Raw genomic sequence first — 27,231 nt, 5'->3', positions numbered from 1 at the left:
TTTGTTTATTCTTGAGGAAACTATAGGGCTTCAGTTGGGAAATGGTAGTATAGGATTTCTCTCACTCTCTTTTTTTTTGCCAGTCCTGAGATTTGAACTCAAAGCTTGAGCATTATCTTTGAACTATCTCAAGGCTAGTGCTCTACCACTTGAGCCAAGGCACCACTTCCAGCTTTTTCTGTATATGTGGTACTGAGGAATCAAACCTAGGGCTTCATGTATGCTAGACAATCTCTCTACCACTAGATCACACTCCCAGACTCTGACACAGGACTTTTAAAGTCTAAAATAATAAATGTTCAACGTTCATTGAAAACAATTTTTTTCTCACAGTTTTGGAGAAAGCAGAAGGAAGACAGAGCAGATTCCTGAGAGAGGCATTTGTACAGATAAGAGAGAACTCTAGAACCTGAGAGGACTGCCTGTACCAGTGGGGCCACAGGCTGCCACTGCTTTGGGGAAAATAGCAGAGTTGGAATTACAAGATGGAGTACAGCTTCTCAGTACTAGTATGACCTTTCCCTTGTAACATCCTCTCATCTCCAGGAAAACAGCTAAGCGCACCTACAACAGCCCTGTGAATGTACTTCTGAGAGAAGTGGTTTGAGCTCTGAGCATCTGCTATGAGACAAAGAAGAGGCACAGGCACATGAGGAGTGGAGGAAAGTGGTGACAAACCTGACTTTCTGAGAATCTTTGACACTGTGTGTTAGACGGGAACTGGGCAGTTATTTTCTTAACATGTTTCAAAGTACAAAAAAATAGAAAAAACCAAATGGAAACTGAAAATGTTCTAATCTGACAATAGAATTAGCTGATGAAAGAGGAATTGGGAATAATGACATATGATATGCCCACTATGTGCCCGAAAATGTATTTATTTTCTTCAACATTACCTGAATTTTATGGAATAAGAGAAATCAGAAAATTCATGCTGATGACCAAAAGGCACAATGGGGGAAATATATAAATAATACATAAATATATGTGTATGTATATGTATGTATGTACATATATATGTATATGCGTTTGTAGCTCCAAACTCATCTTTTTGTCTTTTCTAAATAACTCAAATTTTGTGAGGAAATTTATTTCCTAATGTCTGCAAAAACCAACAAGTGAAATGGGGCTTTAAGTCTGAAGAACAGGAGAAGTGAAAAAGAATTACTTGCTTGTAAAAGATTTTTATGCCACCTATACCAAAGGAAGATTCTTTTTCACACTGTGACACTAAGACTTGATGGAACATACTTCTCAATGTAATGCAATTTATTGCTTAAGGTGGTTCCAATTTAATGTATCCTGCATCTTGGTAAGAAGTTACGAATACATTTGTTCTTCCTTATCTTGTCTGTACCCTCCCTCTGAATCATTTCACATTTCCTACTTTTATCACATATGTACATCCAGTATTCTGATTATATTTTTCCCTTCTTCCTTTTTCATTCACCCATCTTCCCTTTACCACTACTTTGGACAGCATCTGGTTTTCATTTTGTTAAATGGTGTCAATTGTTTCAAAGACTGACTCCATGGAGATTCATTCCAGTATATGCTGTACCTACACATATTTTTAAAAGTGCTTCTGATATCAAGGTTCTTCTGGTAAAAGTGGGAAAGCTGTGTGCTAGGTAACATTTGCAACTATACTTGAGGATCAGATACAAAACTTTCCACAATCCTAGCAATAATTACAGTGTGGATGTTTCAATATTGATAAAGCAGTACTGAAAGTTGTTCATGATGAAAGACTGGCTCTCTCCTGTTGTTTGGATGTTTTCTTGTTCACAGGAGATGGATATTTGGAAACGTGCTGAGAAAGGAAAAAAAAATCTCAGCTGGCAGTATTGGGATTCAAATTGCAATAACATTCTGAATTTAGCAACTAAAATGTACTGAAAATTCTTTTGCACATGCTAATTTTAGGTTTGGCTTGCCTTTTAATCTTTTTATTCTTCCAGCCAGGTAAATTATTAGTAAACAGTTAAGCAGGTAAAGAAGCCTGGCCTACCATATCTCATTTCACTTCTCTGTACTTATACTCTGTGGCCCACAGATAAGCTCCTGCCCATTTTTCTCTTTGGAATCAGACCTTAAAAATTCTAAACAGGGTTGTTTTATGGCCTAAGATGTGGTCTATTTTGGAAAATGTTCCATGTGCTGCTGAAAAAAACGTATATTGTGTTGTTGCTGGGTGGAATATTCTGCAGATGTCTGTTAGATCTACTTGGTCTATATAGTTGTTCAATTCTAAGTTTTCCCTGTTGAGTTTTTGCCTTGTTGATCTGTCCATAGGTGAGAGTGGTGTGTTAAAGTCACCAACAATCACTGTGTTTCGATCTATGTATGGTTTCAGTGAAAGTAAAGTTTGCTTGATGAAGTTCAGAGCTCCGGGATTGGGTGTGTAAATATTTAGGATCGTTATGTCTTCCTGGAGGAAAGATCCCTTCAGTAGTATGTAGTAACCTTCTTTGTCTTTTCTCACTAATTTTAGTTTGAAGTCTATTTTATCTGATATGAGGATGGCAACTCCAGCCTGTTTATGGGGGCCCTTAGCTTGATAGATTTATTCCAACCTCTCACTTTCAAAAGATGATTGTTTTTTTGGGTAAGATGTGTCTCTTGAAGACAGCAGAAGGATGGATCTTGCTTTTTGATCCAACTAGACAGACTATGATGTTTAATTGGAGAGTTAAGTCCATTGATATTGAGAGTTAGGTTTGAGAAATATTTATTAGTTCCTACCATTTTTAAAAGCTTTCATTAGGGCCTGTGTCTTGACAGTTCTTGTGCTACTTAACTGGTATGTTGTTTAGGTGCCATTTCTTTCTCTGTATTGCATTTATGTTGGTTTTCTATGTGTAGAACATCTTTGAGAATTTTTTGTAATGCTGGTTTGGTTGCTACATAATGCTGTAGCTTTTCTCTGGAATGGAATGTTTTTATTGTTCCCTCAGTTATGAATGAGAGCTTAGCTGGGAGTGGATCAACAAGATGTGATATTTGTACACAATGGAATTCTATGCTGCTGTCAGAAAAAAATGACATTGCCCCATTTGTTAGGAAATGGAAAGACTTAGAAAAAAATCATATTAAATGAAGTAAGCCAGACTCAAAGGAACTTAGGCTCAATGGTTTCCCTCATTTGTCATAATCAGTAGAAAGCTTGGGCTCTACTAGCAGAGATTTGCAATATAGCAAAACCTTGATACATAAGGCCATATAGTATGAAGCTAATTGAAAGGACCTCCAGGATATTGAAACGAAAGCCATATAATGAATGATTGTCCTTAATGTACTATGTTATCTCTCATCTCTTTTGCTGTCCCTTGGTTATATCATATTGTTACCATATCTCACTCTGTTATCTGATATATTGGATATATTTGTATTTGGTTATTTGAAATTGGATAGGGAAGGGGGGAAAACCAAGATTGGGGTGGGAGGGAGGGTAATGGGGACCAAGACATGTGAAAGGGTATCAATGTATGTGAATTAATGCACCTTCTATCTGGCAAATATCATGTAACCCTTTTATTAATTACAATAAAAAATATTAAAAAAATTCTAAACAGGACATCTTTGCTGTCTCTGAGCTGGGAACTAAGCTGTTAGTTACTACAATTTTCTGAGTATATTGATTCTATCCAAGGTGAATATTTTGTGTATCCTGTACTTCTTTGTCTATCTGTCTGCAGTCTAGGAGGGTGACAGTGTAGAACAAGCTACAGAATGATCACTCAGCTGCTCACTCAGTAAAGGTGGGGAAGTCAGTTTTAAACTGCAAAATGTGAATGATGGAAAAATGACACTGATTTTTTTAATAGAAGCAAGCCTGTCAAGGTTGCCAACTATTTTGTGGGCACTTAATTTTCATGCTTCTGTTACTTGTGGACAGAAGCCCCTCATGAAGGAGTTGACAGCATGTGGGGAGCAATTCCTTATTCACATGGGCTAGCCTATACCATAGGACAGCCTGCCTGAAGTGATAAAGCTAATTTTCTATCTGTCCCAGAATGTACAGAGAAAACTTCAGATGGAGGAAATAGGTTTCTTGCCTTCAGCAAATCAAACATTTAATTGTTTCTACTGATTTTTGTTCTGATGTGCTAAATATGATATTCAAAGCCAAAAGGCTCATTCTTAAGTTTCAGCTTTACCACTCCTTACCAATTAAAGTGTTCTGAGTCTTGATACCTGTATTTACTTCGAGGATTGGTTTATTTATATGCAAGGGAATTGGTTGCAAAGACAAAATAAAACTATTTTTTCACATAAATTATAGGCTGTTAGATTCTTAATTCTGTTTTTATAAATCTGCATATGTGGTAAGGAGTAATAATTTTATTGTTCTGTTGTCTGGCTGAATAAATCTTTGCATTCATCTCATTCTAACCTGTGTGAATCTAGAAACTCAGGTGAGTCTTTGAGTTTTATGAAGCAAACCAGAGTCTGCCAATCTTGACATCGTGATCCAAAACATGAACACCAATTTACATGCATCAAAGTCTCTTTTGGATGATACAGCCTGCATTGTTTTGCAGTATTATATACAGGTTAAGTTGAGGAAACAGGTTCTGAAGGCAGACATAACTAGATTTTAATTCTAATTAGATTCTAATACAAAGCAAGCCATCTCACTCTTCTAAGCCTTAGTGACATACAAACAGGAATGAAGAATACATGAGATCATTTATGCTAAGCACTGATGTAGAATATGTTTTTCAACAAATGACAGCTAATTTTACTTAATTGAGGGTGGAAATATTTCCCATCAGTAGGTAAATATGGAGGATTTAGCCAAATGTCATAACGTAAACATAAGGGGAAGTGAATATTTCTAGAGAGAATAGTGAAAATTAACCCTTCTCCAAACTGTATTTTCTCCCATCTGTCTGCTTATTCTTTCTGTACTAATAGTCACAACTTGAATGGATCCCATTCCTCTGATTGTTTTACCTTCTCACCTTCTCATTTTTCTGCCTCTCCTATAGGATCCCTGGATTACTCTATTTACAAGGAACAATACAAGGGCCTAACAAGTAATAAGTGCATTTAATATCCAGGGAATGAATGAATAAATGAATGAACAAAGAGAAATAATTGCATTAGTATGCAATTATTCTAGCCCTACAGACTTCATAGCATTCCATGGGCTGTTTTATACTTTCATCTCTAAATCCAAAGTTCATTATTATTTTGTGTCTTTTTGATTTTCTGGATGGAAATCTTGATGAAAGGGAAAACTTTTATTGCATATTTTTAATCTTCAATTCCTAAAATAGGGTTTGCATAAAATATTTGAAGTTAAAATTAATTTCTTCTCAAAAGGATTGTGATAGCTCAAACATATTATGGCAATGATATTTTTTGGGGAACAGTCTATTATCCTGTAAAAATGAAGAATTATACACTGTATTGGCATAAAGAAAATTAAAGAGTCAAGGAAATTCTAACTCAATATGATTTGTGCTTCATTCATTTAATTTCCCATAACTAGATGTTGATTGATACCATGTTAATACATAACAGAGTGAAATGGGAGTTGCTTCCAAATCTCACTCTGACACTCTTGCTCTGTGTTTTCATTCATGTTCAATCACCTGTGGCTACCCTGTACTAGTAGGGCAATAGAAGACTATTTCTCACTATGTCATTGTGCAAATATTGAGTATATAGTTTGTGTGATGTACATGTTTCTATTTTAGACTATTTATAGCAAACTTCATATTCAGAACTTTTGATTATTTGATGAATCCATTTATTTAATGTGCATTTATAATTTACTGAGTTCTTATTTTGGGTCAGTATCTGTACTAAAAATACAGTATTTCCACAAATAAATTCTTAAGTTGGAATAGTTCAGGACTCAGAAAACTTTCCTGGTAAAGTTCCTGATAGGAAATACTTCATCTTCTGCACCAGGAGGTCTGGCTCACACTATGAATTTGTCCCTGAAGTGTGACAGCAGCTATAGAACCCACAAAAATAAATGGGCATGAATTCTAAGTTCTGTCAAGACATTATTTAAAAAAAAAAACAAGCAGGGCTGTATTTAGTCCTTAGGCCAATGAGTGGAACACTTGAATTTAAAAAAATAAATAAATCAGGCAAATGCCACACAATCCATTTTAATCTATTACTATGATTTATGGCTGTTTTATCAAGGCCTTCTAATGATCATTTAACCTATGAGAAAATAAAATTGTTGTGGCTCTCATCTCTTGAAACAAAATTTTGATTTAAAATTTGATTTCTGTTTTGACACAATCACTATTAGCACTGCCTCCCTACAATACCTAAAATCTCATGATGACACTCTACTTTCTGATAATTAGATGAGAACATTAGGAGCCAGAAGAAGAAATTAGATCAGAAATTGGTGAGGAGTGAGGAAAGAAGGCTGTTGGAGAAGCCCAGAAAGGGAGGTGGCCTTCTGATCCAAAGCATGATGGTTCCTCAGTCTGTCTACCAAGCTCACCTTACTTTCCTGAAGGAAAAGACTCCTTTGCTTCACAGCAGCCATTCTACTTGGCATTCTGACCTTGACAATTACCAGGTATTACACTTGAGGATGCTTCTAATTCTCAAGCTTAGTTCTCTATTCGATAAACAGTGATAAAAATTATATTTACCTTACAGGAGTGTTCTGTGGAAAAACACAATGATATAAATGCTCATGCCTATTTTAGTTAATTCTGGAGAAGTAAAAGCTATTTTCATGTATTACTTACTATGCAACTATCCCCATTTCCAGTGGTTTACTTAATTCATTTAATTTTGACAATAACATATGAGGAAGGTACTATCAAATCTCCATTTTGCAAATGAATGAACTCATACACCCTTACAAATGGCTAAACAAGAATTTTTATCAACCAGGTCTCATCTCTTGCTAAAGGGCTTGAGGGACTGAAAAGGGCTTTTCATCTTTTCTCATATGTGACTGAAGAGAGCTAACTATATTTGGGTTGGGGAAAATTGATATGTACTCTTCTTTATCACTGACCTGTTTAGTAGTCCTTATTTAGTAGTCTTTATTTCACTATTGGGAAAGCTTCAATTCCAGATTACATCGTAGAAAGTATTTGCTTTGAAAATGAGTATTATAATTGTTTGTAAAATATAATTGGATAGAATCATTTAATGCTGTACTTTGTGTGCATGAAAGCCAATGTAGGCAAATGCAGTGTTTTATTATTGTATCAATGGGAAAAACTCATTTGAGTTTTTAAGTATTGATGTATAGATGACATTTCCTCATGCCAGAATATGGAATCACCATACCATTATACTTTGCAAACAAGCTATTTATTTAACATCTCTGATTGCTCTATTTAAAATAACACATTTCCTAATCAGGTATGTTAATATATGCCTCTAATTGGAAGACAGAGGCAGGAGGACTATCAGTTTTAAGACAGCCTCCATGTGACTCAAATAGTGGAACACTTATCTAATAAGTAAGAAGCCCCGAGTTTCATCCCCACTATAGAAACAAACAAGCTAAACCAATAAAAATGATACATCTTCTACTTTGGCATTTTAGTATCCCCTTTAGCTTCTTGATTCTTTGCAGATTTATATACTACTCTTATATGTCTACTGTTTTCTTTATTAAAGAAAGAATGTAAACTCCACAGAACAGAGAGATTTTTTGTCTCTTTCATTCATTGCTATATTTCCAAAGACTAGAACAATTCCTATACCATCCAAGCAGTCATTCAACCCATTTTTACATGAATTATTTAATTTACTTATTATATATATGTTTAAGAAAATGTTTCCTTTCTCTTGGCCAGAATAGGAATTCTTTCTGTCCTTCATTACTGAGGTACTAGTATCAGGAGCACATGTTTGAGGGTTGCCATAGAATGTTCTGATCTCTGATTAGAGATTTCAGATTAGATGCTGGAATTAGATTCTATTTTTCATGTTTTTTTTAAATGATTTACCTAGAATTCAGTGTTACTGAATTTCTTATCCTTGGTCTTTAGACCTACAGAAAAATTACACCTACGCTGTAGATATAAATAAAATAAATGAAAATATCTCAGCATCATCCATAGCCCACAGTAAAACTCAGTAACATTCTCCATGTTGTTAATAGGTTAATAACATGACGGACACTCATGAAAATATGACATTGTCTTCAAGGATATTATTAGAAGGAAAAGCAAACAGTCTGGTGCATATCTGAGTGCCAGGATGTAAACTAGAAATTTTAAGTAGTGATTCTTGGACAATGATAACGAGGTTTGGAGGATGGTTGTAGGAAACACATGAAAGAGGAATCTTCAAATCTCCATGCATGAATTGACAGTGTTGCCCCTTCTTTACGGGTTATGTGATATTATGGTGAATGTCCTATATCTCACTGTGTGGGGGTGTGAAAAATGTAATAGCAAACTTATAATACATTATTAAGATCTAGTAGGTTCAAATCTTTATGATGACTGTGAACACAACAAATGCATAAAACATTGGCTAGTTAGAACTCAAGGAAATCACTACTCACTCCTAAGGATATTGTGCCTAGTATTTCCCTTTACAATAATATACGATACTTTGGCAGGACTAAGTTCAGGCACTTGTATTTGTCTTTGGGGAAAGTAGTCTTGTGAATTTTATGTGTGCTAATTATCATTTTTCAAATTGCCATTGTGAAAAATTCTGGGTCTTTTTGAAAGAGTGCTTTATATTTCATTGTTAGAAAAAAATATCTTGAATCTCTAGCCTTAATTTTTGAGATCATGTTGGACCAGTTTAGCTGGCTCACAAAGGTAACCTTACTGAATAAAGGGTTCTAAAGATTAAAGCTTTACTCCATAACTCTTTAAAAGATAGTTGCTTGATCTGATAATGGTCTGATATTAAGGCATCAATTTACAAAAATTAGTGCACTTCCTTACATACTACAAAGACCTGAGTGACCACTAAAAGTTAGTTAAGATCATTATTTGTATCATAGCTCAGAAGTATATGCTTTTTAATTATGACAACATAATAAGAAGGAATTTTCTTCTGGGGCCTCAGCCAGCTGTATGGATAATTTTAAAGATTAAAAGAAAAATCAAGACTTCCTCTTGTACTTGCAGCATGTGTATCTGCTAATATTTGTTTATTTTAAAATATGTTTCTAATGGGGGGACAATAAACCTGATGTGATTTGAAAGCACCACTGATGAATTATTCTGAGGAAGTGGGTGAAGTTGAAAAGGAGCCAGCAATAGAAACTTATTCATCAGCTTAAAAGCCATGGTCCATTACAGCAGTTTTCCACCTGTCTGAACTCTGCTTTTGCTCTGGGTTTTGAATGGCTGCCACAGACTCTGAGTTTGGAGGGCCCCCAAAGGAATAAACAAACATCCCCTGTGATGTTGAAGTATTGAAAGTGGTACTTCATAGAGAAAGACTTTTTGGCTTTTCTTTTCTTCTGTACTCTCCAAAGATATTATTGATACATGGACACACACACACACACACACACACACACACACACACACACACACACAGAAAACAATTGCCTATGAATGAGGAGTCAAACAAGTTTGAGTGCATCAAACTCTACTCATAAAATACCACCTTTCTTTGAGGAGAAAGAAATAGAAAAGAAGGTAGAAAATTCAAGACTCTGAGTACAATGGAGTGTGCTGCTTTTGTCTTAAGACTAATTTCTCTTATATGTTCTTCCATATTTCTTTGAAGACAAAATGGAAAGAACCAGCATATTTGAGTGAAAGAAAAAAAAACAGACCTATCATCTGGTAATGTTAAACCAGGAGAGACTTGGTTCAAGATTGGGCAGAGGAATTATTGCCTGTGAGTTGATCTTTTTCCCAATCTTTTTTGAGCAAATGATTTATCAAAGCATTTAACTTCTATCAAGTTGGAGCCAGAGATTCAGATAGAAAATTTTTTAAGCAAATTTCCCTTTGGAATGTCCTATGTGATGCAGGCAGGTACCTTACCATAATATCTTTGTCTCAATGAAAGAGAATGAAGTGTTACTTAGGAAACCATGGTGACACTTCTACTGCAACATAGGAGAAACAGCAATGTTTTTGATCATTGAAATGACTAGGTTAGATCAATGAAATGACTCATATAAATATGCTTTTTTGGGAATGAGCTCTAGAATAGAGACACTGTAAGTGTTCACATGTCACTAAGAAATGCAGATCTGCAGTTTGCTACTTTACAAGTTCACTTGGTCTAAACATTAATGGGACTTAATCCTGTTTCATTGTATTCAATTACTTACACCATTTTTTTTCTCCATAAAAATAGCCATCCTCTTACTAAATGCACATCTACCTGCCTGCACTCTGTTATTTTCAGTGACTTTTCTTTCCTCTTCAATGAGGAATCAGACACAAGCTTATATGAACTCATCACAACATTATAACTAGAATTGATCTGCAACTATGATTATCTCCTTTGTTTTTTGTTAATCCTTTTGTCCATTTACCTATTCACTTACTTGAGAGACTACCATGTGTGAGAGACTGTGTGTGTTGTTGCAGATGGATTGGAGCATTATACACAAGGGGAAGAAAGATGAATCCCTTTGTAGCTCTTCATGCTTCCTCCATAGCCATGCCCCATCCATATTTAGTTGTGCTGTGCTCATTGATTGACAAATAAATCATTTCACATCGTTAGCTCTTCCTGACCAAGATGTAAAAGGATCAGACTTTGTCATTTCTACCTTGCCTTAGTTCTTTATATCAACACTAATCTTGTAATCAGGCTTGTCTACCTTTACCTGCTTTCTGATCCCTCACGCCCATTCATCATTCAGCGACTCTGTGTAATCTAATACATTTCCCCCAATGCTTTGTGGAAATTACTCACTCAGGCTACCATTGCCTTTTTTTGGTATTTTTCAGTCCTTGTATTTATCTTTTAACTCTTTTACATCCCATAGTGTGGGGGGCATCCCTGATTTTGGCCCTTGGGAGTAAGATTTTATAATTTAGACTTTCAACTGTTAAGAATACTTGCTTAAAGTATTACCTTTGATAATTTTCTCTCCTTTTTGTTAAACATCTATTTTCACCATTCATCTCACTACTTATCACAAAAAAATTTTTTCCCATCCTCTCTGACATTGCTATGTTAGATCTTTGCAGGATGATTCCTTATTGGTGAGGACTCTCCTAAATCATGGCCCCTTCCCTTGAGTGAATTCCTTGACCACATTGAAAATAGCATGAGCTTCCTCAAATATAGATCTTGGCACAATGTTTTTGTCTTGCACTCTCCAATTGACTTTCCATAGCTTTTAGAAATGTGTCCAAATCTACCAAGATAGCAGAAAAAACCCTTAATTCCTGGTTCCTTCTTTCAATAGTCTCAAATATTGGTGGTCAGCTTTAAGGAACTACTAGAAGTTCTCTGGACTGGTAGTATGTTTCAGGATTGGTAGTGTTTACCTGTACAGCCCTGTTTACAAAAACCATCTTTATCCTCTTCTTTATCAACAAATTGCCCATTAATCCAGAAAATACAACTTTTCTTTGTTGGGTAATCTTATTTTTCACTTCTTCCTGATTTCAGTGTCTCAAATAATAATTTTCTAAGATGGTCTTAGACCATACCTGATCCAGGATAGAGTCACTCCTGTGTGCTGTAGTAGCCTTATATAAAAAGCTGATTTGATTTCTCTTATGCAGGTAGATATTGATTTGATTTCCAAAGAAATCTCAGGTGGTCCAACATTGTTCTTTATATTCTCTAGTTAAATATTTCTCCCATAAAATTTCCCTGAATCTGATCCTATTTTGTTTTATGAAATAGAAAATATATCAGCATGTTCTTCTCTCTTATCTTACTTCATCTCCAAATTTTATTTTATTTTATTTATTTATTTTTTGGAAGTCTGTTGAGAAACTTTAATCCACAAAGCAAAGATTATGAGACTTAGTTACATAACAGGCAGATAGATCCTCTCATTTACAAAGGACACCAAAAACAAAGGCAGAAGTCTAACAGGAAATACTTTCAACAAATATGGAAGATAGATGACTGTAAACAGCTTTGGACATTGATGGAAAAACATTCTGAGTGGACATAAATAGACAAAATCTCTGAATCATCTCCAAATTTTATGCCTGTATAAACTTTTATCATTTACCTTTTGTTATTTTACCTTTCAAATGTTTTACAAGTAGAATCAGTCACAAACCTTAGCTCCTTTGAGGAAACACATGTGGGTATGCACCTTGCACATTAAATGGGAGCCTTTACTCATTTGATTTAATTAATGATCTTTAAAAATTCTTGGAAGACTCACCTGCTCCTCTCCTCTTTTACTCTAATAGTGACACCTTTCCTATTGACTCACTCCCCACTTTCAAAGCTAAGAACTTCTGCCTGTAGAAAATATTCTGAGTCCTCTTGTAGTCATAAATTCTCACAAAACTAAAATAATGGCTCTGAATACAGGAGTAGGATGTTTTACCTATTTGTAGTTGTTATACATTGTTTTCCTGGCATTCTCTCTGAGGACTATAACTACCCCTCATCCAGGTTGTTTATGACCTTCTGTAGTATTTTTTCTTACAAAATGTTATCTATTTTTATTTCAATGAAAAACTATCAAGTGTTTTCCATTATCCATTCTAGTTCATGTGTCTATGTCTTTGTCTTATTTTAACTATAATTTTACTTGCGTTCATGTACCTACATTAGTTCTGCAGTGTTCTGCTTTATTCAAGTGGCTAGGCAATGGCTTCTGCCATAGATAAATTTGGCTAGGCAATGGCTTCTGCCTTAGATAAATTCATTTATTTTTTTGTTAGATGGTATTAGTGTTTGAACTCAAGGCTTTCACCTGATACACACTCTACTACTTGACCTATACTTCTAGCCCCCTTTGCTATGGTTATTTTGAAGGGAGGGTCTTGCTTTATTCCAGGGCTGGTCTGGACTGAGATCCTATTTATGTTTTACATGTAGCTGGAATCCTAGTTATAAAATAAGAATGCATGAGAGTACATAACACTCTACCCAGATTTTTTTTTCTGTTGAGAAATTATTTTGCAAACTATTTGCCTGGGCTGGGTCTGCTCATCTCTACCATCCACATAGTGAGGACAGCCAGCACGCCCTGCTATTGAATTAGATGGGAGTCTCGTGAACTCTGTCCTAGATTCTATCCAGCCATGACCATTCCAGTCTTTGTCCCCAAAGTTACAGGTGTTAACTAGTGCTCAGCCAACCCATCTATTTTTAAACCACATCTTACCCCTTCCTTTGCCTGCCTGCCTGCCTGCCTTCCTTCCTTCCTTCCTTCCTTCCTTCCTTCCTTCCTTCCTTCCTTCCTTCCTTCCTTCCTCCCTCGCTCCCTCCCTCCCTCCCTCCCTCCCTTCCTTCCTTCCTTCCTTTCTTCCTTCCTTCCTTTCTTTCTTTCTTCTTTACTTCTATCTTGCTTTCTTTCTTTCTCAACTAGAAGAATCCATTACAATTTTGTTTTTGCCCCTCTGGCCATGTTCTGAGAGGAATAATAGTGTTTTTTTTTTTCATTTTTAGCAAAGTCTCTCATCTTTAAGTTTCCTAAATGCAGCATTACTCTAAATCTCAATGAGTATCAGTCTATATTTCCCTTTTCTTAAATTTAATCTTCTCGTGCCTTATTTCCATTATTATAATGTTACTCAAATTCACTAAAACTTGTTCTCTGATACTTTCAATGCCAATGAACAATTTCCCCTCTTAAATGAAACATTTTAACATTATTTTTAATATTTAATATTTCTCATTCAACTTTGAAAAATAATTTCACTATTTCCAGTTACCTCAAAAACGTTTTGTTTGATGTTTGGGGGGTCATTTATTCGTTTATGTACTTATTTGTCATCTTTAAGTCATTGTGAGAGGAGTTTCCATGTAACAAAGCAGTTTAGGAATACCATATATCTTAATTAATATCACTCCTTTCTAGAACTCATGTTCACCTGACTTCTGGTATATATCCAATGCATCTTTCTGCCTGAGTTAGGAACCTGAACTGAATATTGTTAGAAGTTATGTAAGTAAAAATATGGGTAAGGCTTTATAGGTAGGGAGAAATTATATGAGGCAAATCACAATGTATGAATGCGTTTGGTGTGTAAGGGAGATTCTTAGGGACATACTTAAATACATGGAAAAGGAATAAAAAAAGATGATGACTTTTCTAATAGTATTTTGTGCCATGCTTAGTAATTCTACAATTTTCCTCTGCTAAGAATCTTGGATTCCCTTTAGGAACTTCTCTCTTCCCTTTTTTTCTCTTGAGGTAATTATATAACATAACCTATTTTCCATCTGTTCTTAATGTGAACTTTTTGAATTTTATTATGAGATCAATGTGGTAAAAATTATTATTTGTGTTCTCCAGAATAATGCAGGGTATGAAAGTGTTGCTCAATGAATGTTCATTAAATTAAAAAAAAATAATAGATGGAGCTAGGCATGGTGGCTCATGCCTGTAATCCTAGCTACTCAGGAGGCGGAGATCTAAGAATCGAGGTTCAAAGCCAGCTAGAGCACAAAAGGACCTGAGACTCTTATCTCCAATTGACCTCTAGAAAATGAGAAGTGGGGCTTGGCTCAAGGATAGGGCAGTAGCCTTGAGCTGAATAGCTCAGGGACAGTGCCCAGGCCAAGTTCAAACCCCATGACCCACAAAAAAAAGTAATAATAGATGGACAAAAATCAGAAGAAATGTTAAAGGGATAATATATGATTGGGCTTTAATAGCCAATCTGAGGACAGTAGATATTTTTTTAAAGAAAATGATAGACACAAGTTAGTTCAAGAAAATTAGTCATGTGGGAACATTCAATTGGGTATATTACAATCTTTATATCTGTGTTCAAATTACTTTCCTCTCCTGGGTTGTTATTCTACCTTTCTGCCTCTTCTGTTCAAGTTAGCCTCTCATTCAGGGAAAGCCCCTAGGAAAGTCAACCTAATTTCATATAATATGAATTACTGAGTCTGATGGGTTTCTGAGTCATCCTGTCTTGTTTGAAGGAAAAAAGTCCTATCTTCTAATCTAATGATTGCCACTCTGATTAGTTACAAAAGGAGTTCAAAAGGAATTTGATAAATGATAAATAGTATCTTAATAAAAAAATAAAATATGACACACAGAAACTATATTTCTCAGGGAGAAAATTAGATTGTTGGACTTGACTGAGTCCCTAAATATGCACTGCCTATATTCTTGCATGCTTTTTTTCTATTGTTACTCTATGTGAAGTGACAGATGTATCAGATGACAGAAAATTACTGGTACATGTTTAGCAGTCACTTTTCTACAAGTCAGAGAGGGGTACTGGACCATCATATTCACTGTTTTTTATGTAAATATGACAAGCAGGGCCAAATTTAAACAGCCATTGTGATGGCATATGCAGAAGTGGGAAGAAATGAACGATTTGCTCTTTCAAAGTCTGTGCTCCTGGAAACAGAGAGTTTACTATATGCTCAGTTCAGGGTATTACTTTTACGGTTATTAGTGGAAGTAGAGAGACTTCCAGTTAGGACTCACACACACGAGTGACTACACCAGAAGCATATGCAAAGTAAAGGGCTGCAGGGGAAGAATTCCTAATATGTGTAGTTTTAGTTAAGGATCTGGTGATGTAAATTTGGCTCAATAAGCTCCATGGGGCATTATCTGATTTGAGAATTGCAATATAATTGTGAGTTTGCCAGAGGAACATGTTCTGGTTGAGGGAACATAGCATGTATAGAGAACTATAAATAACTCACTGTTGCTGGGGCATAAAGTATAAGCCATCAGAAATGAAACTGGAGATAGAGGAAGGTCTTGTTATAACAAAGAGATCAATCTCTGGGTCTTGGGGAAAGAAAGGAAAGAGAAGGGACAGAAAGGAAAGGAGAGGAGAGGAGAGAAAGGGTGAGGGAAGGAAAGAGGAAGAGAAGGAAGGAGAAAAGAGTGGAGATGACAAGAGAGAAAGGAAGGGAGAGGATGGGAGGGGGAAAAAAGGGAAGGAAGGGCAGGAATTGGGGAGAAGAAAGAAGGAAGAAGAGCAACGGAAATGAAAGCAAAGAGAGACGGAGAAAACCAAGGTTTGTGAAAGAAAACAAGCAGTTTAGTTTGGACTATTAAATTGGATAAGGAAGAAGGAAGAAGAGCAAAGGAAATGAAAGCAAAGAGAGAAGGAAAAAAACCAAGGTTTGTGAAAGAAAACAAGCAGTTTAGTTTGGACCTATTAAATTTTATGGAATCATCCACTATGTAATTGCCTACATACATCAAGATGATCCATCTCTAGAGTTATATACTGGGCAACTCATAAGTGGTAGATGTAAATGTAAGTATAGCAGAAGGTATGTGGAAAGATCAGTGACAGGACTAGAAAGAGGCGTAGTGGTGAGTGTGGTAGGTAGAGTATGCCTCAGTCTTCACTTTCTAGACAACCACCTGCCACAGCCCACTTCAAGTATACTAGACTACTCTGCCTGCATTCACAGTCCCTCTGCTTCTCTTTTCTGTTCCTTATTTCTCTGCCTTCTTCAAACGTCTTACAAGTGCAACTAAAATGCCAGACACTGCAATAAGCCTTCCTTGATTTCACTGTTCTCATGGCTGCTGTGTGCATTTTCATAAAGCACTTTGATATTCGCAGTATTATTTATGTTTATTATTTATTATGGCCAATCTAAAGCTCCTTGAAACTGAGGATTTGTCTTCACATATTCCTATAACTTCTATATCCTGGATGTGAATGAATGTTCCATAAAGTGACAGATGAGACTGGATAGAAAAGTCTGTGAAATTTTGCTTAACTGCAATCCAGCTGTAGTTTTGTACCTTCCAAATTTCATTTTGCTTTTTTATTTTTGAAGTGAAATTAAGACACACTTCACCTGTCTGGAACTTGGGAATATCCATGTTGTAAAGAATTCATGAAAAGCTTTATAATGTACTAGGTTATCTCTCATCTCTTTTATTGTCCCTTGGTTATCTCATATTGCTACAGTATTTTACCTTGTTATTTGATATATTTTATATGTGCTTATTTGGTTATGAAATCAGATAAGGAAGGGGGAAAAACAAGATGAGGGGCGCGGGTTGGGGGAGAGAAATGGGGACCAAGACATGAGAAAGGGTATCAATGTTTGTGAAGTAATGCACCTTCTATCTGGTGAATATAATGTAACCCTTCTATTAATTACAATAAAAATATATGAAAAAAAGAATATTGTTGATCATTTTTCAAGTTAATTGAGTTTTCAGATTTTTTATATGCAATATGAGAATGTTTTAGGAATGTAGAATTGTAGTAGAGAAATTAATTTTTCTCCTCTGGTGAAATTATGGCTCAAATGTAAATTGAAAATTTTGAAATATAAGCCAGGCACGGTGGCTCATGCATGTAATCCTAGCTAATCAGGAGACTGAGATCTGAGGATCACGATTCAAATCCAGCCCGGGGAATACAAAGCCATGAAACTCTTATTTCCAATTCATAACTAAAAAACAGGAAGTGGGGGGTGGCTATGGATCAAGGGTAGGGCAGTAGCCTTGAGCTGAAGATCTCAGGGACAACACCCAGGCCCAGGGGTAGGGTGATAGCCTTGAGCTGAAGAGCTCAGGGACAATACCCAGGCCAGAATTCAAACCCCATGATCTTCCCCCCCCAAAATCTGGACTATATCCAAATACATTGGATATATTTTTCTAAGGCAAAAGATATCAAGCATGTAACTAGAGGAATTATCATTCTATTTATGGTATATACATAGCCATAAATTGAAGCCACATATGAATCAATCAGAAACTGGGGAAGTATTTTTAATAATGAAACAATGCATTTAACAACTTATATACTGAGTGATAATCATATTTTTTCTAACTGATAGATCTTTATACTACTAAGGACATTGTGAATCTAGGCTATCGAAAAAAGTAAAACAATTAAAAATAAAAGATGGGCCAGGGGCCAGGAGTTTGGCCTAGTTGTTAAAGTGCTTGCCTAGCATGCACGAAGACCAGGGTTTGATTCCTTGGTACCACATGTATAGAACAAAGCCGGAAGTGGTGTTGAGGCTCAAGTGGCAGAGCTCTTGTCTTGAGAAAATCTAAGTACAGTGTTCAGGCCCAGAGCTCAAGCCCAGGACTGGCAAAAAAAAAAAAAAAGATGGGCCTGTGGAAACAGTCCCAGTAAATCTAGAAATCTTGTACATTCACTGCTGAAGTTTAGTCATTTTTAAAATGTAATTAATCAATTACTTAATTAGCCTTTCCTGGGGCTTGAACTCAGGGCCTGTGAACTGTCCGTGAGCTTCTTTGTGCTCAAGGGTAGTACTCTACCCTTTGAGCCACAGAGGTACTTTCGGCTTTTTTCTGAGTAGTTTATTGAAGATAAGAATCTCAGGGGGGCAGGGAGTTTGACCTAGTGGTAGAGTGCCTGCCTAGCATGCATGAAGACCTGGGTTCGATTCCTTGGCACCACATACATAGAAAAAAGCTGGAAGTGGTGTTGAGGCTCAAGTGGTAGAGTTCTAGCCTTGAGAAAATCCAAGGACAGTGCTCAGGCCCTGAGCTTAAGCTCAGGACTGACAATAATAATAATAATAATAATAATAATAACAACAACAACAACAATAAAAAGAATCTCTCAGGGACTATCTTGACCAGGTGAGCTCCAAACTGTGATCCTCAGATCTCAGCTTCCTGAGGTACTAGAATTACAGCGTGGGCCACCAGCACCCAGCTTAATTCATTACAGAAGGCTTTCAATTCCACAGGCCAAATTAGAAGGGCAGTACATCTTCAGGAATGTCAGGCTTTCATCACCGAAATTTAGTACTGATATGTTGCCTTCAAAGGCCCCTCCTGAGCTGAGCTAATGGGAGGAGAGGATGATTATGTTCATCAAGGCCCTCTGATGTAGATTGGAAGTGAGGCTCCCACACATCCCACAAGCTAACAGACTTCACACTAGAAAGCAGCTCTATAGCCCAACATGCCACCAGTGTGCCTCTTTCCCATTGTTTATTTAAAAAGATATTCTTTTTAAAGGTAAATCTCACTGGACTTAGGATATGAAGGGAGACACTGATTGTGATTTATCTGAGAATTTCCATTTTCCAGGACCCATTGTGCGAGTGAGGGTTGCTGAAGAGCCAGAAGGACAATGAGTGTGCTGCAGTCTCTGAGAAGCAAGGGAGACAGGACAGCAGGTGAACAGGCAGGAGGAAGAGAGAAAATATAATTTTTTTTGCCAGTCCTGGGATTTGAACTCAAGGACTGAGCACTGTAGCACTCTCCTTGATATTTCTCAAAGCTATCTCTCTGCCATTTGAGCCATAGCACCACTTCTGGATTTTTCTGTATTTGTAGCATCAGGAATTCGACCTAGGGCTTTGTGCATGCTAGGCAAGCACTCTACCACTAGGCCACACTCCCAACCCCTAAATTTTATTTCAGGTTTTATATTTGCTCACTACAAGGTTATTGTTTTTCCTGTGATAATGAGGAAAAATGGAGGCTCAAAGAAACAAACTCAGTCTAATCACTTTCTTTCACTCCATGCATTGTCTTTGATAATATAAAGTTCAATATTTTGTATGAAAAACTGGGAAGCAATTTTACATATACTTTGTGAATATAATTATCTAAAAAGTGATCCAGTAAAAGTTAAAAAAATAAATATAACAAAATGATATTTGTCTTTGATTTGGTCAGAGATACTTCTTTTCATATCCCTAGATTTTCTGTCTTTTTTTTCTTAGTATTTTGTTGCTTCTAGATCACCACTATCACATCACTATCATTGTGGGGCACCTCACATCAGGGAAATGGAAACCTATGCTGTAAAAGGAGGCTTAACTTGTGGCCCAGTGCTCATTTCCTGGTTTTGGGACCCAGCTTGCCTGTTGCCCAGTTGAAAGGCATGGCTGTGGTTTGAGATGTAAAGTAAGGCTACCTCTGGGATATTCCCCGAACCCTTCAGCCCTCTTGGACAGCACATGATTCCCCTTCTTTACCTACCCCCCCATCTTTGTGCTGATAGGCTCCTACACCCTATATTAGCTGAATGTACTTCCTCAATAAAGGAGTTCCTGCCTTGACTGGTCAGGTCTGATTGTCCTCCGGTGAGGGAGGGCTGGTGTGGCTGGCTGTGGGTGGTCAGCGGCCCTTTACTTTCTTGTCCTGGGCAGGGTGTGTTCTCACTATCCCTGGAGGGACCAACGACTAAAAACCCCCTGATCATCATGATCCCATTATCATTATCTTCATTGTTTTCACCACCAGTGTGAGCATCACCATCAAAGAGCAGGAATAGCTCTAAAGAGAAAAAAAGTTGTTTTCTGTTCCTTGGATTGTCAGCATTATCTTTAGTAGAGGTGAGGACTTTTAAGGCTCTTATAGAAATAAAGTTTGAGGTTTTTCTCAAAGGCTTGATTAGTCTAATAAAACCCATAATGAGCATTTGTCATACACTCTTGGTGCTTCTGATAGGATTATGGCCTGCAGTTCAACCAGTGATACTTGAAGAAACCAAAAAGATACTAGAATAATTCCACTGAAAATAGGACTGGTAGTTTTGCCTATGAAGTATTCTGGATAGCTTTGCATCCTGCAGAAAATTTTTGAATTAAGTGACTTCATTCACCAAGACATAAAGGTGCTTCCAAAATACCAAAAAGATCCAATCAGTTACACAGAAATGTAATCAATGATAGAGATATTTTATCTGCATGAATTAACTGGTCTATGGGTGATCTTTTCAGTTTCTATGTAGAAGAGAAAAAGGACAAATGTTGTGATCTACTCCATGCCTTCTCAATGTCAAATGATAGATTTTAAAGCAAGACTCAATCAGTCAGATAAAATATTCTACATAATGTCAGCCAGGTGCAGTGACTCATGCCTGTAATCCTAGCTACTCAGGAGGCTGTGAGAGTTGAGGACTGCAATTCAAAGCCAGCCTGGGCACTAAAGTCCATGAGACTCTTATCTCCAATTAACCACTCGAAAACTGGAAGTGGCATAGTGGCTCAAGGGCAGTATCCTTGAGCTGAAGAGCTCAGAGAAATCACCTAGGACCACAGTTCAAGCCCCACAGCCATCAAAAAAATATTCTACACAATTTCAAGCTAAAAATTGGAGTATTGAATTTGTCTCATGCTGTTATTTCCTAAAAATAATTGAATTTGAATAATAGGAAAATGCTTCTGACCTGGAATTTTTACACAGGAATCTATGTATGTGTTTGTCTTTTTTTTGTTGCTGATGTTGTTTTTTGTTCTAGTTATGCGGCTTGAACTCAGGAGTTGGATACTGTCCCTGAGCATCTCTGTGCTCAAGGCTAGCACTCTACTACTTGAGTCACAGCACCACTTCTGGCCTTTTCAGTTTATGTAGTGCTGAGGAATCAAACCCAGGGCTTCATGCATGCTAGGTAAGCACTCTACCACAAAGCTATATTCCAAGCCCCGTGTTCTTTCATTTTCGGTTAGCGTGTAACCCTTTTGGTATTCAACCTTAACTTTAGTAAGATTCTTAGGAAGACCTAGCCAGTTCAAAATTTGCTAAAATGTAAATTAAACTTGCCTAAAGACATTAGGCCAAATAGTAGGACACTAAATGAAAGGACCTCCAGGATAAGGAAACAAAAGCCATATAATGAGTGATTATTGTCCTTAATGTACTAGGTTATCTCTCATCCCTTTTGCCATCCCTTGGTTATCTCATATTGTTAAAATATTTCACTTTGTTATCTGATGTATTTTATATGTGCTTAATTGGTTATTTGAATATTGGATAGGGAAGGGGGGAAATCAAGATAAGCAGGGCGGGGGGGAGGGTGGGAGGGAAATGGGGACCATGTCATGAGAAAGGGTATCAATGTTTGTGAAGTTATGCACCTTCTATCTGGTGAATATAATGTATCCCTTCTATTAATCACAATAAAAAATTATTAAAAAAAAGAAAAAATACAAAGGAAAATATTAAAATAGAAGTCTTTGGGTTATAAAGGATGGAATTTTTAATCTTATGAAGATTTAAGTCAAAGTCACTAATTTTGGACAAGGCTCACTTTTTTTTCAAAGAGCTGTTATCCATTCATCAGTTGTGCTGTTGTTCATCCAAATGTGCCTATTGACTTGGCCCCTGAGTCTAATCCTTTGTGTTTGATATGTTCATATTACACCATCCTGCTTTAAAATTGTATTTGTATCACTATCAACAGATTCCACATGCTTTCTACAGAGAGAGAGAGAGAGAGAGAGAGAGAGAGAAAGAGAGAGAGAGAGAGAGAGAGAGAGAGAGAGAGAGGGAGGGAGGGAGGGAGGGAGGGAGGGAGGGAGGGAGGGAGGGGGAGAGAGAGAGAGAGAGAGGGAGAGAGAGAGAGAGAGAGAGGGAGAGAGAGAGGAGAGTATGTACTGGTACTGGGGCTTGAACTCAGGGCCTCACAATCTTGATCAATTTTTTTTTCTCATAGCTGGCACACTACCGCTGGAGCTATAAGTCTCAAAGATTTGTTGGCTTAAGGTAGCCTACAACTCTGATTCTCAGATCTCAGCTTGTTTAGTAGCTAGGATTGTAAGTGAGTCACCTGCATCTGGTGCCATGAGTGTCTTGAACCTCAAATCTATCTTGCTTACAACTATCAAATGTCTTATCTCCAAATAGTTTTCATAACTACCGTTTCTTCCCACTATTCACATTCTTTGTTGTCTCTGCATTCATTTAGAACTCTTCTTGCATAATAGTTTGTATCTCCACATCTCTGTGTCTCTCTCTCATGTACACATTTCTACTGATCAAATCTTACATTTTACTACTCTTTCTACTCTTGCCAGTATGCCATCTAGTCATCATGCTATCGTATAAAAATCCCAACTTATCCACACTTCCTTGAAATGTTCCCCAATCACAGCATTACCACCTAGCCACCCTATTTGTCTTTTATGAATAGACTTCTGTGTTTCTTAACTTTTACTTTTATTATGTTTAATAATTGTCTTTAAATAGCTGCTCAAGGAGATTTCAATTAAACATGTCAATTTATAGGTACAATATATCTTGATGATTGTCACCCCTTTCACAGTTTTCCTCATTTCTCACAATTGCACCCATCCTCTCAGGTTACTGAGCATTTAACTTTTACTTTTCACATCCTTCCAGAGCTTTAAGATGCCCCATTCACAAATACTTCAATGTTCCTTCTAGTACCATAATATCCCTTGTCTTCTACAAACTTCATCTGTCATTAGGATTAAATTACATAGCATGCTATTTGAATGCAGTCCTTTTGATTTGTATGTCATCCCATGCTTTTCAATGACTATATCCCTGGCATTTGTAAAAGGAGGAAGAGAAACCAGAGTATATCCCTGGTATTTGTAATAAGATATATTTTTCGTTGTACAGAATTTTGCATTGGAGGCTCTTGGCTTCCCTCACTCCTGCTTCCACACATGCTATTGTTTGAGTGACAACCTCAAATATTCTGTGTTTCCAAGCACTCTGAATGTTCCTTATAATAGTTACTATACCAAATGTGTATTTTTCTTGATAGGTGCTTATATATTTAAAAAAGTGGAAAGGATCTTAATTAGCACTTAGATGATAATCTCCATTCTAACTTAAGTTTTTTTCATAAGTGTTCTTTTTTCCTGTGCCTTTAAATGGATTCTAAGTGTTTACTTTTAATCTTACTTTACAAGTGAAGAGACAAACCTAGGCTCACAAGGGTCTGCTTATCCAAATCCATACAACCTGATCAGGGAATCCTTACACTCAATCTTGGGATTGTTTGAAGCCAAGTCTTTGCCTGTTTCTTCTATCACATAGCTTCTATAAAGCCAGCTTATCTATAACAGCTTTAAAAAGACTGTGAACATGTAATATAATTAGCAATTTAAAATCCATTACTTATACTGATAGGTACTAATGGCTGTAATTGAAAGAAAAGACCCTAGAGCAGACAAACAATATTTCAGGATTTATAACAAGAATACAAATTACAACCTAATGAATGAATTTACTCACTGACATTCTTTGCTGTAAATGCTATTCTGTGTTTGGCTAATTGAGATAAATACATTACCTTCTTAATATATTTGTTAATATTTGCCTTGCATATGGTCAGCAGATATCTCTAGATTTCCATTAGTTAAGCATATTGTAATAGATGACCAAATCTGCCTTGTATTTGGTAACACAACAAATTCCACAGAATTAGGAATCTAAGAACTGTCAATCATTGTTCAGGTCTTCCTTTCTATTACTAGATATCTGCAACAATAATGCCACATGAACCAAGCATCACTGTATTACTAAAATGATATGTTTCTTTTTAGTTATATTTTCAGTAGTTTAGCCCACTGTGTACCCATAGATAGATAGATAGATAGATAGATAAATAGATAGATGGAATTACAATTTTTCACATTTCAGCTAATCTAATAGAGTTTAGGAACTAATTATGTGATTGACCCATATGAACACTTTCAAAAGTACTCTCAGTTTCTATATGTGCACATAAAGTTAAATTTATTCCTTGCAAGGTAAAAGAAAATACAACTCAAGCCATTTTGAACTATTATGGTTGATTTCACTTCAGCTATGGGAATAAATATGTACCATCTGTTTATTTTGGTCAACAAAGAAAAAAAGGAATTGAAAGTGAAGTTTGTAAGCAGCTTGGAACATGGTCTAGATGTAGGTAAATATGACAATGATATAAATGCATATTATCTTATATAGCCTTATAAACAAAATGCAACCATATATGAAGTCATACTCCATCCACTATTAAAACCTCTACTGGAACCTCATGGAAATTCATGCTATCTAAAAGCAAAGAGGAATTGTTGCTTAAGCTTAAATGGAAAAACAGGCATTAAAAATTAGTCATTTTTCACAACCAAATATTCTGTATGTTGGCTTTTTAAAATTATGACACTTCCTGAACAAAGAGAGTTGTTAGCTTCTAAACACTGGAATACATTATAGGAAATAGAAGAAAAGGGGGAAAGAATCTTACTCAAATAAGTTCAACAAAAATGAACCGGTTGGCTCTGTTAATAGTTCCTTGTTTAAGACAAGAAAAGGTTTACTGTTTTGATTCATCTATTCTCAACCTCACATTAACTGCTATGCAATAGAATTTTAAAGGCATTTCTTTTTGTCATGCAATAGTATTTTTACTTATAGGAGCCAGAAGTCATTTAAATCTTCAGATAACATTTCCAGAGAGGCATGAACATCTTAAAGTTAGATTTCTAGAGTATGTGTATGTATTATTTTATATCTTAAAAGGTACCTGAACTAATGCCTGATAAAGTGCAATTAAATTCTTCCCATCTATTTTTAGATCTCCAGTTGCTCCACAGATGGATTTAATATGTAAAGCAGAAGCTAGTGCTGTGAAACATTTGCATGATTTTATCTTTTGGTTTTGCCATCAGCTAAGTAGAGCAAAGTTGATCCCATCTTACAAGGTACTCTACATTTCCTCTACTGAATTTGGAGGTTCAGCTTCACTCACCTGCTTCCTTGAAGACATGGTGCTGTTGAAACACCTATTAGAAGCATTTAAATTCAAATTCTTGTTCTGGTGAGTTGAGTCATTTTTCCACATCTTAGAGTTTTCTTGAGGGTTGGATGGCATAGGATTTAGGAAGAGGATTCTAGCTATGAATCCATAAAGAACTGTGGCCAGGATCATGGGCACAACATAAAAGACACCAAAGTCCATTAGATAAATAGGTGAGTAGTAATTCCTGGAGATCTTGTAGCCACAGGATACCACAATAGCATCTTTGTAGGTGCTAATATTGAGGTCCAGCAAGAAGAACCAGAGCATGCAGTAAATGGATGTAAAGGCCCAGACAAAGATGATGATCTTTTTAGCTCTGGAAAAAGTGCAGAGGAACTGGGCTTTGATGGGGTGACAGATGGCTATGTACCTCTCAATGGTAAAGGCTGTGATGGAACACGAGGATGCATTGATTCCCAAGTACTGGAGGTAAGTGATGCAGAGGCATCCCACGTAGCCATAGACCCAGGACCCATAGATGCTGTCTGTTATGTTGGGGAGGCCAGCGGCCACCAGGACCATGAGATCAGCCACTGCCAGACTCACCAGGTAGCAATTTGTGGGAGTCCTCATGTGCTTGGTTCTCATGACCACCAGAACGACCATGATGTTGCCCACGATACCCAGCCCACAAATAATGAGCACAAGTAAGATGGTGACCACTTGGTAGTCAAGGCCCACCACTGCTCGGGGTTGAAGCTGGGTCTGGTTTCCTTCACTCACTGTCTCGTTCTCCATCTTCAGTTGCTTGAATTTTCTCTGAGATTGTGACTTCTTAAAACATCCACTCAGCTATACCACAGCAGTTCTAACCTGAGAGAGAGAGAGAAAGAGAGAGAGAGAGAGAGAGAGAGAGAGAGAGAGAGAGAGAGAGAGAGAGAGAGAGAGAGAGAAGAGAGAGCGTACATATCAGCCACAACCTCACCGTGTCCCAGCAAGCCTTTCTCACTTCCTTTCCTTTGCCTCCATTTCCCTATAATCACAGCACCCACTCCTCAGGACTTTAGAAAACTTCTTTGCTTACAACTTTCATGTAGGAGGGTGTAGCTGTTGTGATCGGCTCACATCCACAGGATCCCCACAGGACACAAAAATGCTTAAAAGAAACAGAAAAAAAAAAACTTTCTGTTTGAAAACTGCTCCATTGAAAGAAAGAGGCAAACAAACCATCACCACCACCACCACCACCACTACCACCACCACCACAACAACAAAAATCAACTGAACAACATCTCCTAGCTGCAAAACAAACATAAAGAAACCTCTCAGATGTTTGGTGTTGGGGGAAGTATAAGAAAGTAAAAAGAAACCAGGGACAAAAAAAGCCAAGTCTCTGCTTAAGCTTGGTAGAAATTTATCGGGAACTTCTTTACTCACAGGGGGTGAAATTTCGGGTATACCAGAACAATCTTGCAGTCTAAGTCTCCAATCCCTATATTTAATAGAGAACACTGTTTTTTTTCTGTCTTACCTTTGTTTCTCTCACGCTGTCTGCTTTCTGGGTAGATGAAATGGTAATAGGTCCAAATTTCCAATCCTGCAGAAAATCTGTTTGACAGGGAGATCACTTAACAGTGTTCAGTGTTTCCGAGCTGCAGCCCTTTAAACTCCTGACAGACTACAGAGCCGACACCGCAGCAGCAGCAGT

At 36.8% G+C, this 27,231-nt stretch overlaps 1 protein-coding gene across 1 annotated transcript in view; it reads right to left on the bottom strand.

Moving 5' to 3' along the window:
• Positions 1-26,321, bottom strand: part of Trhr (thyrotropin releasing hormone receptor) — a 34,586-nt gene extending 8,265 nt beyond the window's left edge. The window contains exon 1 of the mRNA XM_090338719.1: positions 25,533-26,321. Coding sequence (XP_090194845.1) covers positions 25,533-26,321 — 789 coding nt within the window. The remainder of the gene's footprint in view (positions 1-25,532) is intronic.
• Between the last annotated feature and the right edge of the window lie 910 nt (positions 26,322-27,231).

Source organism: Megascapheus bottae, chromosome 9, assembly GCF_031878675.1.
Source record: "Megascapheus bottae isolate mThoBot1 chromosome 9, mThoBot2.hap1, whole genome shotgun sequence".
Taxonomy (NCBI): domain Eukaryota; kingdom Metazoa; phylum Chordata; class Mammalia; order Rodentia; family Geomyidae; genus Megascapheus; species Megascapheus bottae.
Note: the sequence above shows the minus strand (reverse complement) of the source record. Positions and strands in the feature narration are given on the sequence as shown.